Source organism: Triturus cristatus, chromosome 10, assembly GCF_964204655.1.
Source record: "Triturus cristatus chromosome 10, aTriCri1.1, whole genome shotgun sequence".
Lineage (NCBI taxonomy): Eukaryota > Metazoa > Chordata > Amphibia > Caudata > Salamandridae > Triturus > Triturus cristatus.
Window position 1 is genome coordinate 884982030 of NC_140593.1, and position 27113 is coordinate 885009142.

Consider the following 27113-nt stretch of genomic DNA (forward strand, 5'->3'; position numbering starts at 1 on the left):
ATTATTAACAATAAGATCCAAATCATGTTGATTCCGGCGTTTGATTATTTTCTTTAAAAAAGAGGCGACATTTATAGTTAAACATTCATTATCTAAAAATTGAAGGGCAATATAGGCTGGGCGACATTGTCGAAGGCCCCATATTTTTAAGATTGGTACTATCCACTTTCTCCTCAAATCATTGTAAAATTTACAAAACAGGGTGACATGCATCGTTGATTGTAAAGATAAATTGTCACATGGGCAAGTGGATAAGTTTTTGGACCAATCATTGACCGTTAGAAAGGTAACCAATCTGTGAAAAATGTTCAACCTGAAACGAGTAAGGACAAATCTGTCGTATCCCTTTATGGTGTTTCGAAGGTATGGTTGCATGCTAAAAGAGGAGGTTATCATAAGGTTTGAGAGGACAGTAGGTTTTATCGCCTCGTTCACAAATCTTAACTTCTCCATATGTTGCATGCATTGTTTTTTTAATTCTTTACCTGGGATACCGGAGATTGATGGATTGTAAAAATATTCAGGTTTTCCTACATCTGTCATGAAATCCCTCATATATCTTATCCATTCTATATCTAGAGAATGATCTAGCTTCAGAGCATCCTGCAACACCATCTGATTAAGTTTGTTATTTTGTGAATTCCAGATACGGTGCCATAGGATTACTGGCTGGATTTTTATAATGTCGGTTATATAGGGAACTCCTAGCTCTGCATGACAAATATAGGTGGAAGTGGAACAGGGCACAGCTAATAAATATCTAAAAAATGCATTTTCCACTTTCTGTATCACAGATACGTTGCGGTGGCCCCATATCCCTGCCCCATACAATACTACACTTGTACACTTAGCCTTGTAGATCTTTATTATTTCGGTTGGAGGCCTCTTGCCTATTTTTTGTGAGAAGTTGACAAGGGCTGATGTGGATCTCATAAATAGGAGTTTCCTGGTGTTAATCGCTTGACCCCATGTACCCCATGTCGCTTGTCATCTATTAATATCCCTAAATATGGATAGGTAGAGGTATTTGCCAATTTCCTCCCATTTAAAAATAAGTCCTTCCTTTTCTTGCCGCCTCTTCCACAATTCATTACGTATGTTTTTGTGGCATTTATCTTTAGATCAATATTTCCCATAAAAATATTGTAGGAATCTAGTGCCCTCTGCAATGCCAGTGGGGTCCTAGCCATGATTACGGCATCATCCGCATAAAGCAATGCGGGTATTCGTCTATTTTCCAAATTCAGATGCAGTTGGGGTACATCCTGGCATCCCTCCAACAAGGCCTTTTCAAGGACGTTTGTGTATAAAGTGAACAGAAAAGGAGCCAGGACGCACCCCTGTCTTACGCCTCTACTCACCTGAAATGGCGAAGTACATTCGCCTTTAGACCCATGCTGTACACATGCTGTGGCGTTGCTATAGAGGGCTTTCAAAAAGTCAATTAGGGATACCTCTATCTCCATTTTTGTTAATATGCTCCATAATGTCTCATGGGAAACACATCGAAGGCCGCGGAGAGGTCTACAAATGCCAAATTTAGTTTCCCCCTCCCCGCCTTCGTGTATTTACCCATTAAAATGGCCAGGTTGAGCCCCTGGTCTATTGTGCTCAACCCTTCCCTAAAACCAAATTGTAGGTCCGAGAGTATGTTCTTTTCTTTCACCCATGTTTGTAACCGAGATAGGAGTATCCTTCCTGCTACCTTTCCGAACGAATCTAATAGGGAGATTGGTCTGTAGCAGGAGGGATCCTGCCTATCACCTTTTTTGTAAATGGGAACCATAATAGACTCGGTCCAACTTTCAATTAAACCCCTCGAGGTGGCTGCATTAAGGACACGAGTTAGTAATGGAGCCCATAGGTCACTATTATGCTTATAAATATCGACAGGGACCCCATCGGGTCCAGGGGCTTTGCTTCCTTTACTTTCTTTTAGTGCTGATTGCACTTCCTTTAGAGAGAAAAGCACCTCAATCGGATAGGTCACCCTGTCGTTAGGGAGAGGAGATATTAAATCTTCTCTATTTATGGTCACCTCTGGATGTCCAAAGATTTTAATAAAGTGACTCACCCACTGGTGTTCGTCAATCGCAACCTCCAATGATGGTTTATCTTCAGGACAGAGAAAAGGGGATCTAATTACTTTCCAAAATGCCCTACTATCTTTTAGGATACTAGCCCTGTGCATATCTTCCCACAGGGAATTTTTTATCGCCCTTTTTCTTAGTTTTATGGCCTGGTTATATGATTTCCTGGCTTGTTGGATTTCGAATCTATCTATTTCAGTGTTGTGTATAGCTTTTTTAAGTGCACAGTGGGCTTTTGTGCAATTGGTGTCAAACCACCTAACTTTCTTATTATCCCCCCTTTTTATCTCTGCCTTCAAACTGTTTTTTATTGTTGCAGTGATATATAGGAAGTTTTCTAGAACCAACTCATGAGGAGTATTTGCGTTTAGACATTTCATAATTGGATCCAGGGCCTTACCCACCACTAATTGTGTTATTTTATCGGGATCTATCATTTCCCACTTCAGTGAATATCCATTTATTCTGTCAATATCCAGGTTAATGCAAATATGATTCAAATTTTTATTCCTACTCTTATTGTGTTGTTTAAAGTTTTTGATTGAAATTGTTACTGTTTGTGGGAAATGGTCACTTATAGCTATATTATGCACTTTAAATCCCGTTACGCTGTTTGAGAGATGGTTTGAGACTAAAATAAAATCTATAATAGAGCTCAGGCCTCTCCCGTTGAACGTTTGTGAGAAAGGAATAGGTGGTGATACCATTTCATTTGCAAAGCCCAGATCCAGCATAAATATATTCTCATTCAGGGCATTACCATAAGTGTTGTGTGGAAAATGAGTTAAATTACACGTTTCTTCGTCCGTCAGACCACACGTCGGATCATTGTTATATGGGCATATGTTAACATTAAAATCTCCACCCCATACAATCTGTGCATTTCCGGAACTATGGATCTGGATATTATACAGAGCATGTCTTAACTGGTTCATTTTATCTTCCACCTTTTCCTTGACAATATTATTATAGAAATTCACAAGAGTTATAGAATTTTTACTATCCTTAGTCAATGTTAAAATTTGATAGTTAGGATCGGATATTTCAAACTTATTCTTTTTATTGACAGCAGATTTGAGCTATACAAATTTCATAGTAAAAAACATTTTTGAAAGATATTTTCTATGTCTAATGCTAGTTTTAAAAATTGTGCAATATTTCTCGTAAAGCATTCTGCATCTAAACATTGCAATGCAAGGTAGGCTGGGCGGCATTGTCTCATGCCCCAGATTTGTAAACTAGGTTTGATCCATTTTTTTCTTAGTTCTTTATAATATTTACAGAACAGGACCACATGCATCGACGTTTGGGGTGATACCTCGTCACAGGGGCAATTTGATAAATCTTTGGCCCAATCGTTTTTTTGGGAAGCTGACCAAGCGATGAAACACATTTAGCCTAAAGCATGTTAGCACGAATCTATCATGCTCACTTAAAATAAATATTAAATAAGGTTGAATGCTAAGTCTAGTTTGCATCATTCAATTATTTTGTACTGTTCGCTTGGTTGCCTCTACGGCAAATCTAAGCTCCTCCATGTGACTCATGCATTGTTTTTTAAAAATTTTCCAAGGGATTTGAGCTAACAAAATAGGATTTTTATAATAATTTAATAGCCCTAAATGAAACAGGAAATTTTTTACATACTTGAGCCACCCAATCTTAAGAACATTCTCAAGGCCTAAAAGATCTTTCAACACCTCCCGATTAAATGATGTTTTTGGACATGACCAAATACGGTGCCATAGTAGGACCGGATGAACTTTTATTGTGTCTGTGATATAAGGTATTCCCAGTTCTGTATGACACACAAACGTTGAGGCACCTTGTGGAACTGCCAATAAATACCTTAAAAAGGCGTTCTCAACTTTCTGAAGTTCGTCCACAGCTCCATATACCCAAACTCCTGCCCCGTATATCGCTGTGCTGACACATTTGGCTTGATATATTTGGAGCATCTCCATCGGGGGTCTCTTGCCCAAACTCTGAGAGAAATTAACCAAAGCTGTTGTTGTCCTCATAAATAATAACTTCATGACTATTATGGCTTGGCGCCATCAGCCTTTATTATCAATTAGGATACCTAGATAAGGATAAGTTTTGGCAAACTCCACCATTGTATTTTCAATGAAGATGTCCTTCTGTTTACTGCTACCTGTCCCACAGCTCGCTACAAAAGTTTTCTTAATGTTTATTTTTAATTCTAAGTTTGCCATATATTTGTAGTAAATATTAAGGGCGCGTTGTAACCCTATCGATGTCCGAGCCATAATTACGGCATCGTCCGCATAGAGTAGGGCAGGTATTGGGCGTTTTTGCAAAAGTGGTACGTCCTGACACCCTTCCAACATGGCTTGTTCCAGTCCGTTTGTATAAAGTATAAAAAGGAAGGGTTACAGGACGCAACCCTGCCTAACCCCCCTCTCCACTTTAAACGGCCCTGTATACTCCCCATTTTTGCCAAACCACACCCTGGCAGTCACGTTTCCATAGAGTTCTCTTAAGAAGTTGATTATGGGGTCTCCACACCCATTGCTTCCAGAGTCCGCCATAGTTTGACATGGCTTACACAGTTGAATGCGGCTGTTAGATCGACGAAAGCCATGTACAATTTTCCCCCTTTTGCATTTACATATTTTCCCCTGAGGAGAGTCAGGTTAAGGCCTTGCTCAATGGTACCCAATCTTTCCCTGAATCCAAATTGGAGATCAGACAGTACATTATTGTCCTCTGCCCACTGTTGGAGACGGTTTAGGACTATACGGCCTGCCACTTTGCCCAATGAATCGAACAATGAAATGGGGCGGTAACAGGCCGGGTTCTGTCGGTCTCCCTTCTTGAATATCGGGACCAGAATAGAATCTGACCATGATTCAATAAGCCCAACTGTACAGGAAGCTTCTAACACCCTCGTTAGTATTGGGGTCCATAGGTCAATGTTGTATTTGAAAAGATCAACTGGGACCCCATTGGGTCCCGGAGCCTTCCCTCCTTTACTGGCCTTAAGGGCGAGCTCAACCTCTGTTAAAGTAACATCAAGGGCTATAGGGAAGTCTATCAAACTGGCACTGGAACTGATGTTAGCCATGCCTGCTATCGTGTGATTCTCCTCAGTGTCGAGACCAAAGATCTGGGAGAAATGTTCCACCCAGTGTCTTTCGTCTATTGCAATTTCTATTTCAAAATCATGAAATGATGTCCAAAGATTTTAATAAAGTGACTCACCCACTGGTGTTCGTCAATCGCAACCTCCAATGATGGTTTATCTTCAGGACAGAGAAAAGGGGATCTAATTACTTTCCAAAATGCCCTACTATCTTTTAGGATACTAGCCCTGTGCATATCTTCCCACAGGGAATTTTTTATCGCCCTTTTTCTTAGTTTTATGGCCTGGTTATATGATTTCCTGGCTTGTTGGATTTCGAATCTATCTATTTCAGTGTTGTGTATAGCTTTTTTAAGTGCACAGTGGGCTTTTGTGCAATTGGTGTCAAACCACCTAACTTTCTTATTATCCCCCCTTTTTATCTCTGCCTTCAAACTGTTTTTTATTGTTGCAGTGATATATAGGAAGTTTTCTAGAACCAACTCATGAGGAGTATTTGCGTTTAGACATTTCATAATTGGATCCAGGGCCTTACCCACCACTAATTGTGTTATTTTATCGGGATCTATCATTTCCCACTTCAGTGAATATCCATTTATTCTGTCAATATCCAGGTTAATGCAAATATGATTCAAATTTTTATTCCTACTCTTATTGTGTTGTTTAAAGTTTTTGATTGAAATTGTTACTGTTTGTGGGAAATGGTCACTTATAGCTATATTATGCACTTTAAATCCCGTTACGCTGTTTGAGAGATGGTTTGAGACTAAAATAAAATCTATAATAGAGCTCAGGCCTCTCCCGTTGAACGTTTGTGAGAAAGGAATAGGTGGTGATACCATTTCGTTTGCAAAGCCCAGATCCAGCATAAATATATTCTCATTCAGGGCATTACCATAAGTGTTGTGTGGAAAATGAGTTAAATTACACGTTTCTTCGTCCGTCAGACCACACGTCGGATCATTGTTATATGGGCATATGTTAACATTAAAATCTCCACCCCATACAATCTGTGCATTTCCGGAACTATGGATCTGGATATTATGCAGAGCATGTCTTAACTGGTTCGATTTATCTTCCACCTTTTCCTTGACAATATTACTATAGAAATTCACAAGAGTTATAGAATTTTTACTATCCTTAGTCAATGTTAAAATTTGATAGTTAGGATCGGATATTTCAAACTTATTCTTTTTATTGACAGCAGATTTGAGCTATACAAATTTCATAGTAAAAAACATTTTTGAAAGATATTTTCTATGTCTAATGCTAGTTTTAAAAATTGTGCAATATTTCTCGTAAAGCATTCTGCATCTAAACATTGCAATGCAAGGTAGGCTGGGCGGCATTGTCTCATGCCCCAGATTTGTAAAATAGGTTTGATCCATTTTTTTCTTAGTTCTTTATAATATTTACAGAACAGGACCACATGCATCGACGTTTGGGGTGATACCTCGTCACAGGGGCAATTTGATAAATCTTTGGCCCAATCGTTTTTTTGGGAAGCTGACCAAGCGATGAAACACATTTAGCCTAAAGCATGTTAGCACGAATCTATCATGCTCACTTAAAATAAATATTAAATAAGGTTGAATGCTAAGTCTAGTTTGCATCATTCAATTATTTTGTACTGTTCGCTTGGTTGCCTCTACGGCAAATCTAAGCTCCTCCATGTGACTCATGCATTGTTTTTTAAAAATTTTCCAAGGGATTTGAGCTAACAAAATAGGATTTTTCTAATAATTTAATAGCCCTAAATGAAACAGGAAATTTTTTACATACTTGAGCCACCCAATCTTAAGAACATTCTCAAGGCCTAAAAGATCTTTCAACACCTCCCGATTAAATGATGTTTTTGGACATGACCAAATACGGTGCCATAGTAGGACCGGATGAACTTTTATTGTGTCTGTGATATAAGGTATTCCCAGTTCTGTATGACACACAAACGTTGAGGCACCTTGTGGAACTGCCAATAAATACCTTAAAAAGGCGTTCTCAACTTTCTGAAGTTCGTCCACAGCTCCATATACCCAAACTCCTGCCCCGTATATCGCTGTGCTGACACATTTGGCTTGATATATTTGGAGCATCTCCATCGGGGGTCTCTTGCCCAAACTCTGAGAGAAATTAACCAAAGCTGTTGTTGTCCTCATAAATAATAACTTCATGACTATTATGGCTTGGCGCCATCAGCCTTTATTATCAATTAGGATACCTAGATAAGGATAAGTTTTGGCAAACTCCACCATTGTATTTTCAATGAAGATGTCCTTCTGTTTACTGCTACCTGTCCCACAGCTCGCTACAAAAGTTTTCTTAATGTTTATTTTTAATTCTAAGTTTGCCATATATTTGTAGTAAATATTAAGGGCGCGTTGTAACCCTATCGATGTCCGAGCCATAATTACGGCATCGTCCGCATAGAGTAGGGCAGGTATTGGGCGTTTTTGCAAAAGTGGTACGTCCTGACACCCTTCCAACATGGCTTGTTCCAGTCCGTTTGTATAAAGTATAAAAAGGAAGGGTTACAGGACGCAACCCTGCCTAACCCCCCTCTCCACTTTAAACGGCCCTGTATACTCCCCATTTTTGCCAAACCACACCCTGGCAGTCACGTTTCCATAGAGTTCTCTTAAGAAGTTGATTATGGGGTCTCCACACCCATTGCTTCCAGAGTCCTCCATAGTTTGACATGGCTTACACAGTCGAATGCGGCTGTTAGATCGACGAAAGCCATGTACAATTTTCCCCCTTTTGCATTTACATATTTTCCCCTGAGGAGAGTCAGGTTAAGGCCTTGCTCGATGGTACCCAATCTTTCCCTGAATCCAAATTGGAGATCAGACAGTACATTATTATCCTCTGCCCACTGTTGGAGACGGTTTAGGACTATACGGCCTGCCACTTTGCCCAATGAATCGAACAATGAAATGGGGCGGTAACAGGCCGGGTTCTGTCGGTCTCCCTTCTTGAATATCGGGACCAGAATAGAATCCGACCATGATTCAATAAGCCCAACTGTACAGGAAGCTTCTAACACCCTCGTTAGTATTGGGGTCCATAGGTCAATGTTGTATTTGAAAAGATCAACTGGGACCCCATTGGGTCCCGGAGCCTTCCCTCCTTTACTGGCCTTAAGGGCGAGCTCAACCTCTGTTAAAGTAACATCAAGGGCTATAGGGAAGTCTATCAAACTGGCACTGGAACTGATGTTAGCCGTGCCTGCTATCGTGTGATTCTCCTCAGTGTCGAGACCAAAGATCTGGGAGAAATGTTCCACCCAGTGTCTTTCGTCTATTGCAATTTCTATTTCAAAATCATGATTGGATGAAGAAAGTGACGCTTTATGTGGACGATCTCCTAATATACATACAAGACCTTAGAAACTTCTTCCCCAAAATTTAAAATGTTTTAAACGACTTTGGGGAGGTCTCTGGCTATTTAGTTAATCAGAACAAAACTGAGCTGATGTCATGGAATGTCTAATTGGATAATCTCCCGGAGAAGAAGGAGATCAGATACTTAGGGATCCAGGTGGTGAAAGACTTAGATAAAATGGGCCAAGTAAATTTTAACAAGCTCTTGCTAGAAACACATTTTTTTTTAGCATTTCTGGAAACAAATGTTACATTTCTGGGAATACCTCCCGATCTTCATTTTAGTTAGAACTAACATTATAAAGATGATGATTTTCCAAAAGTTCACTTTCATTTTTAACGCAATCCCTTTATGTTTATGTTTAAGAATTTGAGGAGCGCGTGGCTGCCTGAGGGCTTCCCAGCACTAAAGAGTACTGTTTTCAAGCTCTTATCCATAGGGCGTCTACAAGGGAAACAGCAACGTTTTGAGATGTTTCCTGAAAACGGTTTCGTTGGGTAGAATTCTTATTTTATATGGGAGGGCATTCCTTTGAGCTTTAGGTCAGATTGGTTCATAAAGGAGGAGTCTGAATTTATTTGGAACCGTAGAGGAGTAAGAACTGCTTGAAAGAAGTTGTGTAAGTGCAAACTGGAGGAAGGGATAGCTTTCCCAGACTTCCAACTTTACTGCTAGGCATTTTAGTTGAAAAATATAAGAATTCTATTAACAAGGGAATTTCAAACATCATCCCCCCTCCACCATGCACTATTGGAAAATCTCCCAGGAGAAGAAGATTTTTTTTTTGTGTAAGTTTGGACACCCAAAATATTTCAAGATTAGGCTGAAGACTTTGCAAGCAGCCTGTAAAATGTGGATTGAAGTTAGGCGAATCTAGGGATACCATATTATAATGATGTAGCCCCGATATGTCACTCACGAGGAACCCTGGTGTGTCTACTGGATGAGCTGGCATGGCTTTTGAGCGAGGCTGGGATAACAAAGTGGGGTCAATTGACAGAGGTGGGTACCCTGAGGTCATGGGAAGTACTGTCCCATCTCACAAACAATAGGATTTCAAAATGTTAATTTTTCCAACTAATGTGTTGGGCACAAGAACAGCGTCAAGGAGGGACTGATAGTTCAGAGTGGGAAGATAAATTACAAAATACCCTGCACAGACAAAAGGAAGTGTCCATGTGGTATTGGATGCTGGTGCAAGGTGAGGACGGACCCCTTACCCTGCCAAAGGATATCTGGTGTGTGGACATGTCATCGCTGGAGGTCTTAGATTAATTTGCAGTGCATAGAGCGCACTGGTCTCCGAAGAAATTGTCGAAATCGGGAGAGCAGAAGGTGAGGTTAGGCCCAAAATGTGGATTGGAAAACGCAGACGTACAACTATTTTGGCAGTGTCCGGAAATCTAAGATTTCTGGCATGAAGTGGGTAAGGTAATTAACAAGATAATGAAGCTTGAAATCAAGTAAGGCTTGTACAGATAATTTTTGGCACTTTAGAAGGTGAAGGCACTAAAAGAAAACTTGGGTCGACACAGTCACGATTGCTTTTTATATTAATATTAGTTGTATGGAGAGAACTATGTTCGAAATGGGTGTCCAACGCTTCTTTGACAGGCTCCGAATAGGTCAAGTCTGCTTAGCGATTTTCTAAACAGGATTGTATAAATGGGTCCAAGAAATGGATTCTTGAACTCCTTGCTCACAATGAACAGCCAGTTCCACACGCTTTGTCTGCTTAGAAAAACCTTCCGATGGATCCCCACCGAATACAGAAAGACGGTCACCCATGCGCCCGTCAGCAGCAGACTCTACGCTGGTGTCATCCACAAACTCCTCAGGAAACTACAGAACGTTCAAAACAACACAGCCAGACAAGTCCTCAACATCCCCCGCCACAGCACCGAACACCTGTGAGAACTCCACTGGCTCCTAGTCAACAAAAGAGTCACTTTCAAGCTCCTCACACACCCACCTACAAAGCCCTCCATGACGCAGGACCAGCATATCTGAACCAACGCCTCACATTCCATGTACCCACCAGATACCTCCGCTCTGCCCACAGGCCCTGGCCACCGTCCCATGGATCTGCAAGACCAGGACCAGAGAAAGATCCTTCTCCTACATCGCCGCCAAGACCTGGAACACCCTGCCCCTCCACCTCAGGCAATCCCAGTCGCTGACCCAATTCAGGAAGGATCTCAAGACCTAGATCTTCGACTGAAACCCAGCGCCCAGACGGATCTGCAGCCCCCCAGCGCCTTGAGATCCTCACAGGTGAGTACTTGCACTATAAAAACCTTGATTGATTGATTGATGAAAATATGGAAACCTATCTTGGAAAAATTCTAACACTAATCTAGAAGTCTAATGACAAAAGACGGAATTCAACATGGGAGGAGAAACAAGTTGGGTCGGGGAACTCCCAAAACATGTTAAATGAAGGCCTAGCCAGGAGTCAGTGGCCCTAAGCTAGAGGACCAACACCAGAAGGTAACAAAGCACTCCCTGGCTGTTGTCTTCAATGAAGAAAGAAAAAACTCTGGTATCCTCCGGAACCGCGATTCCTGTCCACTCTACACCCAACACCTCCGACCTTAGTCCAGGAGGCCCACTGGTCCAGAAAACGTTCCCCAGCGATCCTGACTCCAAGCCGAGCATTGGCTGACCACTCCTGGACTCCAACGAAACGCCTGCAGTGTGAATCCAAAGGCTCCCCCCAACCACGACCGACTTCAGTAAGAGAAACCGGACATCAATGAACACCTCTGCACCCGAAGCCCCTGGACCTGGAGGAGCTTGACCAATGGTGTCCCTGCGACCCACAGCATCCCAACTTACCTCTGCTGTTGATGGTGTTCTTTGTTCAGCCTTTGGTTCTACACCTGCAGCCTGTTTTCAAAAGCAAGTTCCTCCATTTCCTTGCAATGGGCGCCCAACACTGTGTTTGCACCCGCCTGCCCCTGTGACGCTGGTGGTGTATGTTTAGTGCTGCTTTGTGGTCCCCCTGTGCTTGCCTAAACCTAAGAGGCTTGAACAATGCAGCTGCTTTACTTACCTGCAAGCAGCATGTCTTCAAGCATCCCCAGTCTCCACTGGTTAACATTGGGCCCTAACTCCAGATTTGACCTCTACACCCAGCCGCCTTGTGCCGTTGGTGGTGCAGTGTTGGTGCTTACCTGAACCTTGCCGTCTGCTGACACTGCACCCCAAAGACTGGCACTGTAAGTTGTGTACTTACCTGCAAAACGCATTATTGGTTTCCTCCCATTGGTTGATATTGCAAAGACAGAAAATTACACGGTGTCCACTTTTGAAACTGAGAAGTATTTTTATTTAAAAACGTATTTGCTTCTATGAAAGTTCTGTGGTCTTAGTAAATAAATATACTAAAGAACTATTTTTATAAATTGGTCCCGGATTTATTCTTTGAGTGAGTGTCTCATTTATTGCCACTGTGTGTACATGCATTAACACAACCCTGTGAAAAGCCTAACTGCTCGCCCACATTATCACAAAATAGAGCATTAGTGCTATCTATTTAGCCTTTGTACAAACTCTGGAGATTCACTGGACTCACTATACAACATATCTCTTTTTGGTATAGTATATGGTGAGCCAGCCTCTCACAGTAAGACTAAAACATGGAACGATTTAAGCCAGTACTGACTTGAATATAATCTATTTAACTCCTTTTAATCAGCCATTCTAAATTAGTATCCAAATTCTTCTTTTCGGAAGGAACGCGTTACTTACCTGTAACTGCGGTTATCCAGTATTGGTATCTTTCATAGATTCACATGCCTGAATCATTCCCCGTCGTCGGGAATGGGAGTCACCGGTAAATAACAAAGTAATGTCCAGAAGACATAAGACAGTCATAGGCCTCAGAGGCCTTAGCTTAGTAAGCTATCCACGTCCTTATGTAAAAAGGACCAAATTTTGGCCAGAGCCAATCAGCTAACACCACCCTCTAGAACCTTCCTGGTAGGAGCTCTAGTCCCTCAGATTTTCGTGAGCACAGTGCTAAGCAGCTGTATACTGAGAGATCCGAGAGAGCCCTTCCAGGGGAGGCGGGTGGGTTGCATGTGAATCTATGAAAGATACCAATACTGGATAACCGCAGTTACAGGTAAGTAACGCGTTCCTTATCCAGTATTAGGGTATCTTTCATAGATTCACATGCCTGAATCAGAGTAGCAAGCAGTGAATAAAGCACATTTCGAAAGATATGGATAACATACAGGTATTAGATAACCACATCTATCCGAGATAAACAACAGTGCTACCGTAAAGCAATGAATAAGTAAAGCATACATTATAGTGCGAAATGTGCATAAACTGAGGATGGTGGGATGAAAGAAAGGGCTCACCTCTATTTAAAAAGATGACGTAGTACCGCTTGACCCACTGACGCATCCTTCATGATCTCGGCATCCAGGCAGTAATGCTTGGTGAAGGTATGCGGCGTCTTCCATGTGGCCGCTCTACAAATGTCCACAATGGGCACCCCAGCAAAAAGAGCCATGGAAGTAGACATGGCCCTTGTGGAGTGGGCACGGACCGTTGTTCTCAACGGACGTCCTGCCTGTTGGTGACAGAAAGAAATGGCCGAAGAAATCCAGCGGGAAATGCTCTGTTTTGTGAGCGGAAGCCCTCGTCGAGGTCTGCTGTAGGCTATGAATAGCTGATTTGATTTTCGAAAAGATTTCGTTCTCTCAATGTAAAATTTCAAGCAACGTTGAATGTCTAGTGAATGTAGAGTTCGTTCCGCCACTGTTTGTGGATTTGGGAAGAATGATTGTAAAACAATAGGTTCGTTGAGGTGGAAGTGAGATGGAACCTTGGGGATGAAAGCTGGATTTGTGCGGAGAAGGACTCTATCCTTTTTGAATTGCAGGAATGGGTCCTGGATAGAGAATGCTTGGAGCTCTCCCACTCGCCTTGCCGAGGTAAGAGCTAGTAGAAGTGCCACCTTCCAGGAAACAAATTTAAGGTCAGCTCTGTGGATGGGCTCAAACGGGTGCTTCATTAGTTGAGCTAGAACTATGTTAAGGTGCCAGGCCGGTGGAACAGGCTTTACTGGAGGGAATGTGCGAAACAGTCCTTTCATGAATTGCTTGATGAGTCTATGAGACCATAAAGAGGGGCCGGAAGAAGATCTTCTGAAACGTGAGATTGCAGCTAGGTGAACTTTAATGGAGGCATGAGCAAGACCAGATTCTGCTAGATGTAAAAGGTAGGGTAAGACTTGTCCTGGGGTGGAAGAGAAAGGATGCAACTTATTCGTCTTACACCAGATACAGAATCTTTTCCACTTGAGTGAATAGGTCTTGTTGGTACTATCTGCTCGAGCCCGAGCTAGAATTCGCCTGCAGTCTGGAGGAATGTCTAGGCCCCGAAACTCTCTGAACTCAGGAGCCAAGCTGATAACCTGAGAGAGGCTAGATCCGGATGTTGAATCTGCTGATCGCTGAGCGTCAGAAGAGATGGAAACGTTTTCAGCCTGATCGGAGGTTCCTGGGAGAGGAGGTGAAGTTCCGAGAACCAGTGTTGGCGTGGCCAAGCTGGGGCTACCAATATCAAAGTGCAAGGCTCCGCCTTCATCTTCCGTAGTACCCTGGGGATCAGGGGAAATGGCGGAAAGGCGTATGCAAAGACGTTGCACCATGCTATCGAAAAGGCATTCCCCAGGGATCCTGGTTGGGGATGCCAGCTTGCAAAGTATTGGCATTTGGCGTTGCGTTGGGTGGCGAATAGGTCCAGCTGAGGTGTGCCCCATTGGGCGAAGATATTGTTGAGGACCTGCTGATCCAGCTCCCACTCGTGGCACGCTGCCTGCCTCCTGCTTAGATAATCTGCCAACACATTGTGGGTGCCTGGAACATAATCTGCTCGGAGAGAGATGTTGTGGCGGAGCAGCCAGTTCCAGATTTTCTGCGATTCGCGCGAAAGTGTCAGTGAACGAGTCCCTCCCTGCTTGTTCAGGTAGTGCATTGTCGTGGTGTTGTCTGTCCGGACAAGCACTACTGAGTTCTTTATCCTCGGGAGGAAAGCCACTAGAGCTAGGTAGACTGCTCGGAGCTCTAAAAGGTTGATATGAAGCATTTTTTCCGAAAGGGACCACTTTCCGCTTATCTGTAGCTCCTGAAGGAAAGCTCCCCAGCCTTCTAAGGAAGCGTCCGTGGTGATTATATGAGGAGTAGCAGGAAGCAAGAAAGGCAAGCCTTGCGAAAGGTTCTTGGGGCAAACCCACCATTGCAGAGCCTGTTTGATCGCCGGGGTTACTTGGATGACGTCGTCGAAAGACCCTGTACACTGGATCCACTGGTTCGACAGAGCCTCTTGTAGGGGTCGCATCCGCAAGCGGCAATGTGGGATTAAAAGAATGCAGGAAGACATCATCCCGAGGAGGGATTTGAAGAGGCGCACCGAGAGTGTCTTTCTTGTCATTACCTGGAGTGCCAGAGATTGAAGTTTGTCCTGGCGTTCCTGTGACGGGAATGCTTTCCTGTGGATGGTGTCTAGTGTGGCTCCCAAAAATTGCATGCATTGGGATGGTTGCAGGACAGATTTGTCGTGGTTGAGAGTGAGCCCCAGTGACTCGAAGAGTGTCAGACAAGCGTTGGAAGAACTTATCACGCCTTCTTGTGATGGGGACTTGATAAGCCAGTCGTCTAAATACGGGAAGACTTGGTGGTGGAACCGGCGTAGGTACGCCGCCACTGGTGCTAGGCATTTGGTGAAAATGCGTGGCGCCGATTTGAGCCCAAATGGCAGAACCCGAAACTGGTAATGCCTGCCCGCCACCATGAAACGCAGGAACTTCTTGTGGTTGCGGTGTATTGGGACATGAAAATAGGCGTCTTGAAGGTCCACCGACACCATGTAGTCGTTTGCGTTGAGTAAATGCAAAACCTCCTGTATGGTAATCATTCGAAACGACTGTTTTTTCAGAAATTTGTTGAGATTTCTGAGGTCCAATATGGGTCTCCATTTCTTCTCTTTCTTTCGGATGAGAAAGAAATGGGAGTAGAACCCTCTCCCTCGTTGGCTGAGGGGAACTTTTTCTATAGCTCCCTTTAGAAGCATAATCTTTATTTCTTGGAGTAATGGGCGTAGGTTTTTGTGAGCCCTTTGGCGGGGAGGAGTTTGAGGAGGAATTTGTGTGAATTCCAGGGAATGGCCGAATTGTATTAATTGAAGGACCCATCGGTCCGTAGTTATCGTTTGCCAATTTTTGAGAAAATGGGAGATTTTTCCGCCAATCTTGTAGGGTGGAGACAAGTTTGAGCCCGGCTGCATCTGGAAGTCATTGCCGCCGCGCGGCACCTTTTTGTCTTCCTCCTCTGTTACGAAAGGAAGTTTTGTGGTAAGACGACTGTTGTCGCTGCTGAGATTGTGGACGGTACTGCTGGGAAGAGGAGAAAGAGGAACGCTGTTGAAAGTCTCCTCTGGAGGAAGTCTGGCCTCTTCCTCTTGACCCACGAAAGGAAGGGTTCCGAGATTGCAGAGACCCCAGGGCTCTGGCAGTGTCTGTATCTTTTTTGATACCTTGCAATGCCTCGTCAATAGGAGAACCGAATAGAAACTGGCCATCATAAGGCATGTCCAGGACTTTTGTCTGGACCTCCGGCCTGAAAGAAGTTGCCTTGAGCCAACCCTGGCGCCGGAGAGCAGCCGCACCAGCCAGCTGTCTAAAGCCTGTGGAAGCAATATCCATTGCACAGTCTATCAGTTCCGTGGCAGATCGCTCACCCTCCAACAGAATCTTCTTTGCCTCTTCTTTTAAGTCAGAGGGCAAATCCGCTAGATATGGGGCAATGTCCGCCCACATTTGTCGGTTGTACCGTCCCAATAGTGCAGTAGCGTTGGAGGCACGCACTGTCAAGGCTGACATAGAGGAGAAACGTTTCCCTATGTTATCCATACGTCGCCCTTCTTTATCCGGCGGAGCTGTCAACAGCGCAGCTGGGTTGTTTGACCTCCTCTGCGCAGCCTGAGTGATAACCGAGTCCGGCTTTGGATGGCCTGTAAGACAAACCGGAGCAGTGTCCGGAGCTTTATACTTCTTGTCCAGGCGTGGTAGAACCGGTGGCATTGATGAAGGGTTCTGCATTATCTTTATGCCCTGGTCCCAAATATAATCTATTATCGGAATTGCCCGGACGGTCTTCTTGAAGGGTTCCTTAAAGTCATATAAGAAACAGTCCTGTTGATGCGAAGGCATCGGGATTTGGAAGCGCTGGGCCGCCCTTTCAATGATGTTGTGGAAACCGCCGATGTCGTCGGGCGGTGAGTCGGCTGTGGTAGGGACAGGCGAAACAGGAGCCGGAAGGATGTAATCGTCCCATTCATCTTGTTGGGATTGAACGTCCTGGAGTTCTCCTTCCTCAGGTTCCTCCTCCTCCTCCTCCTCCTCGTCGTCCGTGGCGGGCCGAGGCGGAGGTGCCGTCCTCTCCAAACGCAGTGGAGGCGGTCGTGGCCGTGTAGCCTCCTCCTTGGAAGGCCCCGCAGGCATCGGTGGAGGTGCCGGAGTCGGAAAACGCTGCTTATAGTCCGTTATTAAGAGCTGAAGGTCTGTGACCAAGGTTGCCGGTAGACACACCATGGAAGGTGGAGGCGGCATGTATTCTCGATGAGGAACCTCCTCATAATCCTGGGGATTGTCTTCGTAATCCGAGACATCCTGGTACTTCACATGGAGTTGTGATGGACTAGTCGCCGCAGGAAAGAGACTAGCGTCGTCCGAATCCTCCTCTTCAAAGAGGCGAGTGGGAGGCAAGGTTGAGACCTTACTGGGCGAAGTGAGGGCCGGAGTCAATGCACGCTTGGTTATTTGTACATGCACAAATGTACTCTGGTCGTCCGTGTCCATACTCCTCAAGGGGCTCGATGGTATAGCTGTAACCGACGTTACAGGTATCAATGCCGTCGACGGGATCGTCGTCGGGGTCGTCGTCAACGACGAGGATGATGAAGACGGTCTCCTCGTCGACGATGACGTCGACGATGACGTCGACGACGGCGTCGTCGGTGATATTCTCGTCGACGGTGTCTTCGTCGTCGACGGTGTCTTCGTCGACGATGTTGTCGTCGACGATGATGAAGCTCTCGTCGACGGTGTCGTCGTCGTCGACGCTCCCGTCGACAGCTTACTCGACGACGCCTTTTTTATGGCTAACGTCGACGGGATTGACTTGCCTGCCGTCGACGATGGAGTTGTCGTCGTCGAGGACATGGAATGGGATGTCATCGTCGATAGAGTCGTCGTCGACGATGTAACTGAAATCGCTGTCGAAGGAGATTTTCTCGTCGACGCTACTGTCGACATTGTTGTCGTCGACGAGGTGGCAATAGGCTTTTTGAAGGTGTGGGGCATCACCTTAGGAGACGAGCTCCCTGGAACAGGCGAATCCTGGACCTCTGAAGACTTTTTCTGCGTCTTCTTTTGAGGTGGCTGCGACGAAGGGCCCGGCGATGCCACCCTTGGTCTTTTAGATGAGGAGTGAGACGCAACTGAAGAACTCTCACTCTCCTCAGAGGCCACATCCTCCTTGTCCTTTAGCCTTTGCAGCCAGATTAAAAGGCGCCCCTCTCGGTCTTTCAAGGTCTTAGATGAGAAAGTCCGACATACCTTGCAGTCCTTAGAACTGTGACTGGGATAGAGACAATACAAGCAGTCCTTGTGTTGGTCGTCGATATGTAGCCTCTTTTTTCCACAAGAGGCGCAGGGCCTGAATAAACCCTTCTTAGGTGTATCAGCCATGCTGAAAATCCAGAATGTTGAGAGAAATGCTGTCAAATCCAAAGAAATGAGCAGAGCTCAGTGGAGACTCCCTTAGCACGACGTGCGGTAGAAAATCTGAGGGACTAGAGCTCCTACCAGGAAGGTTCTAGAGGGTGGTGTTAGCTGATTGGCTCTGGCCAAAATTTGGTCCTTTTTACATAAGGACGTGGATAGCTTACTAAGCTAAGGCCTCTGAGGCCTATGACTGTCTTATGTCTTCTGGACATTACTTTGTTATTTACCGGTGACTCCCATTCCCGACGACGGGGAATGATTCAGGCATGTGAATCTATGAAAGATACCCTAATACTGGATAACATATCAAACCTGAAGAAGGCAGAACTATGTATGCTTAACAAAGGACTCCATACATACTTTGAGAGATACTCAGATAATTCCGCTAGGAAGACCAACAATATAGTAAACCTCATAAGCACCTTAAAGAGAACCCTCAATTCTGCTAACTTTATCTTTTGCTATGTAGATATCTTTGAACTTTTTGACATATGGAAAACATTTTGAAACAATACTGGAGTGATCTACAACACCACTTAGATTTTATTGATTTGCATGCTAGACTGCAAAATAAAATTAACTAAAACTATAATTTATTAAATGTTTGAAACTGTTGCTCCTCTCAACTTTATGCATGTATATGCTCCATGTACAAATTGATAAGATGATGTTGCACCTCTGGAAGTTAGCAAGAGACCCTCAGCCATGCTTGGATACATAACATATGCCCACAAACTGCTAATATTAACATCTCAGGAAGCATTGTCAGCTATGTCACGCTCACATCAAATACTCACATTTGAGACAGACTTCATGTCTTGCACTAGCTCCCAGCAACTTTTATTAGCTGCTCCAGCTCCTCCCAATAATAACTGTCGTACCTTGAGAGAAGTTAGATCGCATTGGCTATGAGCTTTCTTTGTCGGGGGCAGCGCACCCCCAGTGCCCTGTGAGAAACAGTTCTTGCAAACTGTGTGCTCAATTAAGAATCCAGAGGCACATGTCTCTCCCCATATAATAGTGCCCGGCTAAAGAGTCCAGTGGTACCTGTCCTGTGATATAATAGAGTTATCTGGGACCAGTTTGTATTTATTCCCGATTCTGGGTATCGCCACCCTGTCCTTTAAAAGACTCCTTGAAGTTTTCAGCTGTACACTTTGTCATTCTACAGAGTAGTGGCAAGAATTGCCTGGACCTTTTGGTCTAAAAGAAGGTCTCCAGCAAACATTTTCCCCATCATCCACGACATGGAGCTTCACCTTATGGTAATCAGCGCTAGGTAGGTGGTCATGCCATCGGGAGTCAGGCCTTGACTGGATAGGGCTCAAGATTCATGTCCTGTGGGTCAACATTGTAGTCTTGCCAGTGATCTTTCCCATCGTCTGGTAAAATTGGCTTAAAGTAGGGGTCCTGCGCATTGAAATGGATCTCATGTGTGCCTGTTCTGAACACTATTGTTAAGATTACCTCTGTGATAGCTGTGGTAGTGGGGGAATGATATTGTGGTGGTGGGGGGGCCTGAACAAGTGTGCTGCTACCAACATATCATAGGTATGGGCTATCTGGAGTTCCTCTGAAATAGTCTTCTCAAAAGCACATTTCTTCTTTTTGAGTGGTGTAGGGTCTGCCACCTTCTATGGTGCCTGAGCCAGAATTTTCACAGAGGTAGGATAAATGTAAAGTTTCAGTTGCCTGACATCAGGCACCTTCGGAATCTCGATGGATAGGGTTGTGTCACTTGCCATTGAGAACTGGACCAAAGTCAGTTTTGATCTGACTTTAGAGCTGAAATTGTCAGGTCGGTGGTTCAGGTCTAAAAAGCATAGGTTGGAGTCGAGGCTCAAAGCCCCTGCCTCATGGCTTGTCTGGAGCCAAGGTGGGATTTTCAGGCCGAGTGGGCTTGAGGGCAGTGGCAAAAGCAGACTGTCAAGGCCACTTGGTTCCAAGTCTCGGCTCGATTTCTGGCTCCCTGGAGAGTATTATTTGGCCTCATGTAAGACTACTTTTGTGGTTGAAGCCCTGGAGGTTGATCCTCCAATGTTGGTCAAGGTACGAGTGTATTTGGTGTTGCCTCCGATCTGGATGCAGGTTTCCCAGAAGCTTGCACCTGCTCGAGGAAAGGGTTTCAGGACTCTGTTCTGCTTGGCTTGCAGGAATCATGAATGGCTTTCCCCTTCAAAGAAGTTCCCACAATTTCCTCAGGGCTGAAGACTGGAGTAGACTCCGTAGTTTTGTGGCACTACATTTTACAACATGCCCACCAACTAACTCACCTAACCATAGATGTTTTTTTAATTCTTAAATGCCTAGCAGGCTGAGCAGCTTGACTCCTCTTAATCTCGAGGTAATCATTCATAGTAAACTTGATGATGGTCTGACCACAGAAATTTAGAATTGTATTTGGGGCAAAATTGGAAAGGCGTGTTCTCCTCGACATCCTCCACCTTTAGGCACTCTCTTACCACCTGGTGCCTGTAGAACTCTTCAGTTCCAGTTGAATTCAAAGTGTTGTTGATGAAAGTTGGTCTTTTGATATTGTTGCTGGTGATTCCGGTCATGGAGTTGACTGTATGTTAACAGAAGCTCGATAGCCTGGAGCACATGAAGTACACCTCAACCAATCAGAGGTTTGATCATTGTCCTGGTGCATTGTAAGTTTCGGGAATTGATCACAAATTATCTCGAAATCAAAACAAAGAAAAACAACAAGCGTCTGCACCCAAAAGTAGATTATAGGAGTTTGCAGAGCATGTGATTTACAGAAAGACATGCTGCAAACAAAATGATCTGCTTGATGCATCTTGAAATGAGAAAGACAGGTTATATTGGTCACCTACCTCGTTCTGGGCGCCTGGGCTCCCTTCCACCTGGGGACATTGAAGGTGAGCTTCTGGAGCTTGTTGGGGACTGACTTGGAGTTTGGAACTGCTTTTTCACCATGCGGTTTGCCAAGTCTGGAGGTGACTCTGCTGGAGAAGACAAGAGGATAATAAAATGTACTCACACAAAATATGTACAGTTCCAAGGAGATGATATGCACCTGGTGCCTTTTGACATACCTGTGACTGCAAAACGAATCTACCTCTATCAAACTCTAGGAGCACATATTGACAGCCAGGCTGGTATAACCCTGGCTGTCTGGTGGCAAGTAGAAGACTCTACTTAGATTACAGCTCTGCCTTTGTTTAAACCCATGTCTGCATCTGCTGGAAGGTGGTTCAAGTGCTTACAGCCATTTGTTTGGTGAAGAATTTCTTAATGTCATTCTTACGTTATGCTCCTCTCTCATAAACAACTCCTACCTTGTGTCAGCTCATTCTACAACTACACCTCTGCTCCAATAGGATCCCCTTTTTAGCCAACACTTAAACATCTGAGATCATTAAATGTCTCCATCATTTCTATCCTACTGCTCCTCAATTCCTGCCAACACCAATTTGAACCCTTTTATCTATTGTTATTTGCTTTTCAAAGATACCGTTTCCAGAGCCAGGTATGGTATATTTGGTGATGCCTTGAGTGCTAGGAGCAATACTCCAGGAGAGGGCCTCCCAAACTGGATAAAATGCTTAAAACGTCTTCAGAACCACACACACATGGATGGCCTTCACAATTTGTAACAATGCAAATTATATGGCCTCTGAACAAAATGCATTGACCCAGATGAGTCCCACAATATAGTGAAAGTATTCCTTCAGAACTGGTCACGATACTTCAGATGAGACCTTCAGAGATTAAAATGGTGCGTCAAAGAAGACCTTCAGAAATAGACTCGGTGCTTCAAATGAGGTATGCCTAGCCTTGTCCAAAGCATCTTGACTCATTCACTTCACACTATACTTACCTAGACCCACTGACTTTCTGGAAGCATATAGGTCTGTGCTCACATTACTTGGTTTCTTAAACAGAAACAGAGAAAAATATTATGGCCTCACCTTCCACATAAGACCTCTTGGTTCCCACGTCTGGCCTCCTCACTTCCTTTTCTGCAAGAAATGCGCTGGCTGCTCCTCTGGTGTTGGGTACCTGGGACGGGCTATGTCTATAAGCAGGAATTTCTTTCCAGCAGTTTGCTAGGCTCTGGAGGTGTGCGTTGGATGCCTCAATCTCTGCTCGAACTGTGTGAAGAGAAAAATTAGAGTGTTGGGCCTCTGAAGGGTTTGGCACTGGATTATCTTGCTCATCACACAAAGGCCTTGGGGACTCCATTCCACTCTCAGATATTTCAGGAAGTGCATTGTTATAAATTATTGCCAGCCATCACCATTTAAGAACTGTAATTCCTGCTCTCTGGTACCAAGAAATTGTTATGTACTAATGAATAGATGTTGTGGAAGGTTTTGTTGATTCACGATGATTGTTAGTCATGTGCTTACACACATATGAATATAAGTTATTCAAATTTTTCTCATTATCTCATGGGAGTAGAACTTCCCACGGCAGGGGTTTGTGACTGGTGAGGGAGGTAACAAGGAAAATTCTCACATGTGCAAAGAGAAGCAATGTATATAAATCCTGTTTTCAGTCACTCATTGGAGAACTTTTTTGATTCCAGGGGACTGAAGGTCAGTCAGCTGAGCACTCTGCCCATATATTCAACACACCCACTCAACAAATGGCACACTACCTAGGGGGATTTGGTAGTTTACATTTCTAAATTCACCGCAAATTTAAATATAGGATATTGTTAACCCTTAATAAAATATTAGTTATTTATTATCTGTTCACATTTATAATACTACTTGTGCTACAGTTTTACTATAATAGCTTTTGGTCTATATTAGTCTTGGTTTGTGTAAACAACTTTAAAAAGTATATATTTGTTATTTTCTGACTTGTAAGAACAATACGGGGTAAAACCCTATCAAACTTTACCCTACAGTGTCACTGACTGGCAGGTCTGAGGCAGTCTCCATACTGGTCCATCCACGTGAACGATATTCACTCGAGGGACTGTGAGACGTCATATTGTTTTCCCGGTGCTGGAGATACATAGGCTAGGCGCAAAGCTCCAAGGGTCAAGGAAAATCTAACTTCCGCTGGGGGTCGGCTAATGCAAGGTCAAAATAATTTTGGCTTGCACTAGCAACATAGTTTCCTGCATATAACCTCACGCATCCTAAGTAATAATGTACAAAAAACCCAGTCTGACCCATGGCAGCCCTGAATTTTTTTTATCATCCATGAAAATTTTAGAACAGAGACAAAAAAATAATACCTCCTCTACAGCATGCAATTGTCCAAGAAAACCATTGAAGAGCAACAAATATAAAATCAACTATATTTATGGGGCACACTTTACATACAAAGTTTTCTGTAGGTGCTGACAACCAATGTTACAATAACTCACTCAATGTTACTCGTTTTTAGCAACCTCACAAGAATGAAAGTTATTTAAACCTATGACCAACAATATATTACAGGAGCCATTCTCGCATTTATAATGTTCCTGCATATCTTGATAAGAGACAAGCCCATTTTTTTGTTTGTTTTGTGTATTAAGCTACAACGTTAGCACAGTCCATTATTGCTCTGCTGGCACAACCTTTTCACACTATGCAGAAGTATGTGATGTTGAAATTAGATTAAACCTTTAGGTAGAAACTTTTGTACTAAACGGTCCCAAAGCGCCGACAAGTGAGACCCAACATTACTATCCAATGTACTCTCACACAGGTTTAGTGAGCCTGCAGTATGACAAACCCTGTGAGTAGAGAACTAGCAGAACGATGTACCATTCCCATTTGCAAACGAGTCATGTGCAATTTGCACTCCGATATGGGAATGAAACCTAGGTACAAATAAGTCAACATGCAAACTGTCAAGTTGCAGGGGGTCGCAAAAATTAGTTTCTAAAAAATATGAATTTCACAAGTTAGAATTTGCGACACCCTGGGATTGGCTGCAAAGATGGAAATTTGCAAAGATGGAAATTTTCAAAGACCTCAGTACCCGCATTTGCTGTCCAAAATTGGAAAAAAACAAATTCAAGAGCTTTTGGCCTTTAAATTAACAAGCACTGCTTTTTAAAAAAGTGTTTCCTACTTGGGAAGACAGGGGAGAAGGCAGTGGTTCACTAGACCACAGTCTGTTCTTTCAAGGGTACCTGACATGATTCTGAATTATGGAGGGCTAGATTTCCATCTTCTTTTTTGAAGGGTTTCTTCAAGAAGCTAATTAAAATAGTACATCCAACGTCCTATTCAGAAGCATAGGTCAGAGAAAGAAAGAGGCACACAAATGCAGAATATAGTTGTAACTCAAGTCAACTGTTTGACAATGCAATGCCCCTCCGCTGAAGATACTGTTTATTGCTCAATAGAGTTAGACTGCCTCCTAATCTCTTCGCTACTTCACCGAAGAGCTATGGTCTCTTCCACTAAGTTGTAGAAGAAACCCTTTTGTTTAAAAAGGACACATTTTATGCCTCGTTGGCAAATAAGTCAAAGGAAGTAGTAGTATTGATAGACCTTGTTTTTGGAGCAATTTTGAACCAAAAAATGATGGAAGAGAGAAGAAAAAAAGAAGGGAAGAAAAATGTAAGTGAAGGGGAGGAAAGAAGTGGGTGAGAGCAAAGGAAGAAGAGTGGAAGGGAAGGAGGGCTAAATGGAGGAATACATGGGTTTTTGGATTTGGGCAAGGTATCATTGTTAAATCAATCACATGTAGAGATTATAGTATGAGGAAGTAAAGGCAAGATGGTTAAAGGGTCTTTTCAGGCAAAGAGAAAGGGATTATATCTTCAAAACACTAAAGCCCAGAGATTCCGAGTATGCTTGAATAGGCATAAGTATTTATAGCACCCAGTACATTCTTATATAATAGAGTGAGGTATTTACTGTGTGATGTCTATATCTCCTATTTGGAAGGTATATCAAGGTTTCAAATGTAGATTCGGTATTACATCAAGCAACACATGCTTTGCTGTTTTACCACACATCTTGCCACTGAAAATGTTATCAGGTATGGTCGAATGAAATCCATCACAGGAAAACAGTGGGGTGCTATATTCACTGCATATCTTAGAATTACAATCCCTCCACTCATGTTAGCACATGGAACAAAACAGATCTCAAAGTCAGAATCAGGGCTAAAAGTATCAAACCAAAAGGAATAAACCAATCCAACCAGTCTGCATGCCATTCCCCTTACCCAAAGAGTCTGAACACAAATCAATGCACAGGTGCTTCTTACCATCTAGGTATGGCCTGTTATTTACAGCCTCGACTCTCCTCTGATCCCGGAATCCTGGATTAAAGCCGGAAATGGTGGTACTAGTGACTGTACTTCCAAGTTGGCTGGTGGTGGACCTCGTCATGCTTGGTTGGCTTGCAGAGCTGCTTGAGGTTACTACTGCTTTAAGAAGGCAGATACAGTGAGAAGGAAATAAATGAAAAAGGAGTGAGAGGAACATCCACATGCAATATGAGGAATTAAAGCAATCTAATTATAGAACTATTAAGATAAAGCAGGTCTTGTGCCGGTCCAGTTTTGGAATGGAATTGTACTAGCTGAAGTTCAAATCTCTTTTAAAGTACTCCTAAATTTAAAAGATAAGGGAATGAAGGTACACAGAAATAAGGTGATTTGTCCAGAATCACAAAATTTAGCTGGAAAAACGAAGACGCCTGTCTCAGAAGTCAGGTCTCCTGGCTTTTATAGTTGAAAACTAGGCAAAGACCACCTCTCTACCAGCAGAAAGAGTCCAGGTCTTAAATGGGAGGCTCCTCAGCATAATCTATAGGTGGATCTCACATTTTAGTGTAGAGATGTTCTTACACACAGGTACCTGGGGCATGGATGGATGTGCAAGTAACCAAAGGCAATGGTGGCATTTAAATGTTAAACATGCTGTCAAAATGGCGTGGAAAAAATGTCAGAGCGTTAGGACAATGGAAAAATGAAACCAGACTTTTGCCCATTGAGTATCAGACACTCTGCTGCCCAAAATGCACTTTAGTGGCTACTTTAAAGTCACCATACCACTGACCTTAACTTGCTGCACCGCAAACAATTAGAGCTAACACTTGCCAAGCCTAGACGGGTGTAATGCAACCCATTACAAACAGTAAATATAAACAGGAGGAATCTCCAGATGTAAAAGAAGCAGACCGTATATTTATAAAGTGAATCACCTCCCTCAACACAGATGCATACCTGGCAGTTTCCCAATTCTTTTGTGAAAATCCACGACTTTTTGGCAACATAATCTGTCTCAAGAAAACACAAATTTGCTTTTGAATGACAATTGGAAAGTATGAAAATTGGAAGATTTTCTGACCGGGTGTGTCCTTGGCAGGTCAGTGGAATTAGGACTCAGTTGGCCTGCAATGTGTCTGACACGGACTCTGCACAGGCCTTTTAGAGGCACGGATTACACTGTATGCAAAATAGACTGTTCCCACAGACTCTAGAGTGTTCTTGTTTTACTTAATGTATACGGGGTGCAAAGTATATGTTTGTATTTCATTTTAAAAATAATTCTGATATTTTTTTGTAACATTACTGATGGCAGTAATCATAAAATAAAATCAGCAAAACAATGTAGTGCAAATAGAAAAAAACATTACAGAAACATTATATGCATGCAGCTAAAAACTAGAGAGCATTCAAGGTCTGGTAGTTCGGGCTTGACTATTCCTTTGAGTCAGTGCCGAACAGTGGTTTTGATGTGGTTGTTCCTGGCACTGACAAAATTAATTCTGGCATGGAACAGATAAAGAAGCAAACTACT

At 43.3% G+C, this 27113-nt stretch overlaps 1 protein-coding gene across 17 annotated transcripts in view; it reads right to left on the minus strand.

Annotated features, from left to right (window-relative positions):
* Positions 1–27113, minus strand: part of LOC146796177 (uncharacterized) — a 1057178-nt gene that overhangs the window by 422076 nt on the left and 607989 nt on the right. For 11 of the 17 annotated variants that reach the window (XM_085628582.1, XM_085628595.1, XM_085628592.1 and 8 more), the window contains 3 exons: positions 25574–25735; positions 22315–22497; positions 21217–21348 (listed from right to left, as the gene is read on the minus strand). In XM_085628582.1, coding sequence (XP_085484708.1) covers positions 21217–21348; positions 22315–22497; positions 25574–25735 — 477 coding nt within the window. The remainder of the gene's footprint in view (positions 1–21216; positions 21349–22314; positions 22498–25573; positions 25736–27113) is intronic. The other 6 variants (XM_085628593.1, XM_085628588.1, XM_085628586.1 and 3 more) reach the window with 3 other exon arrangements.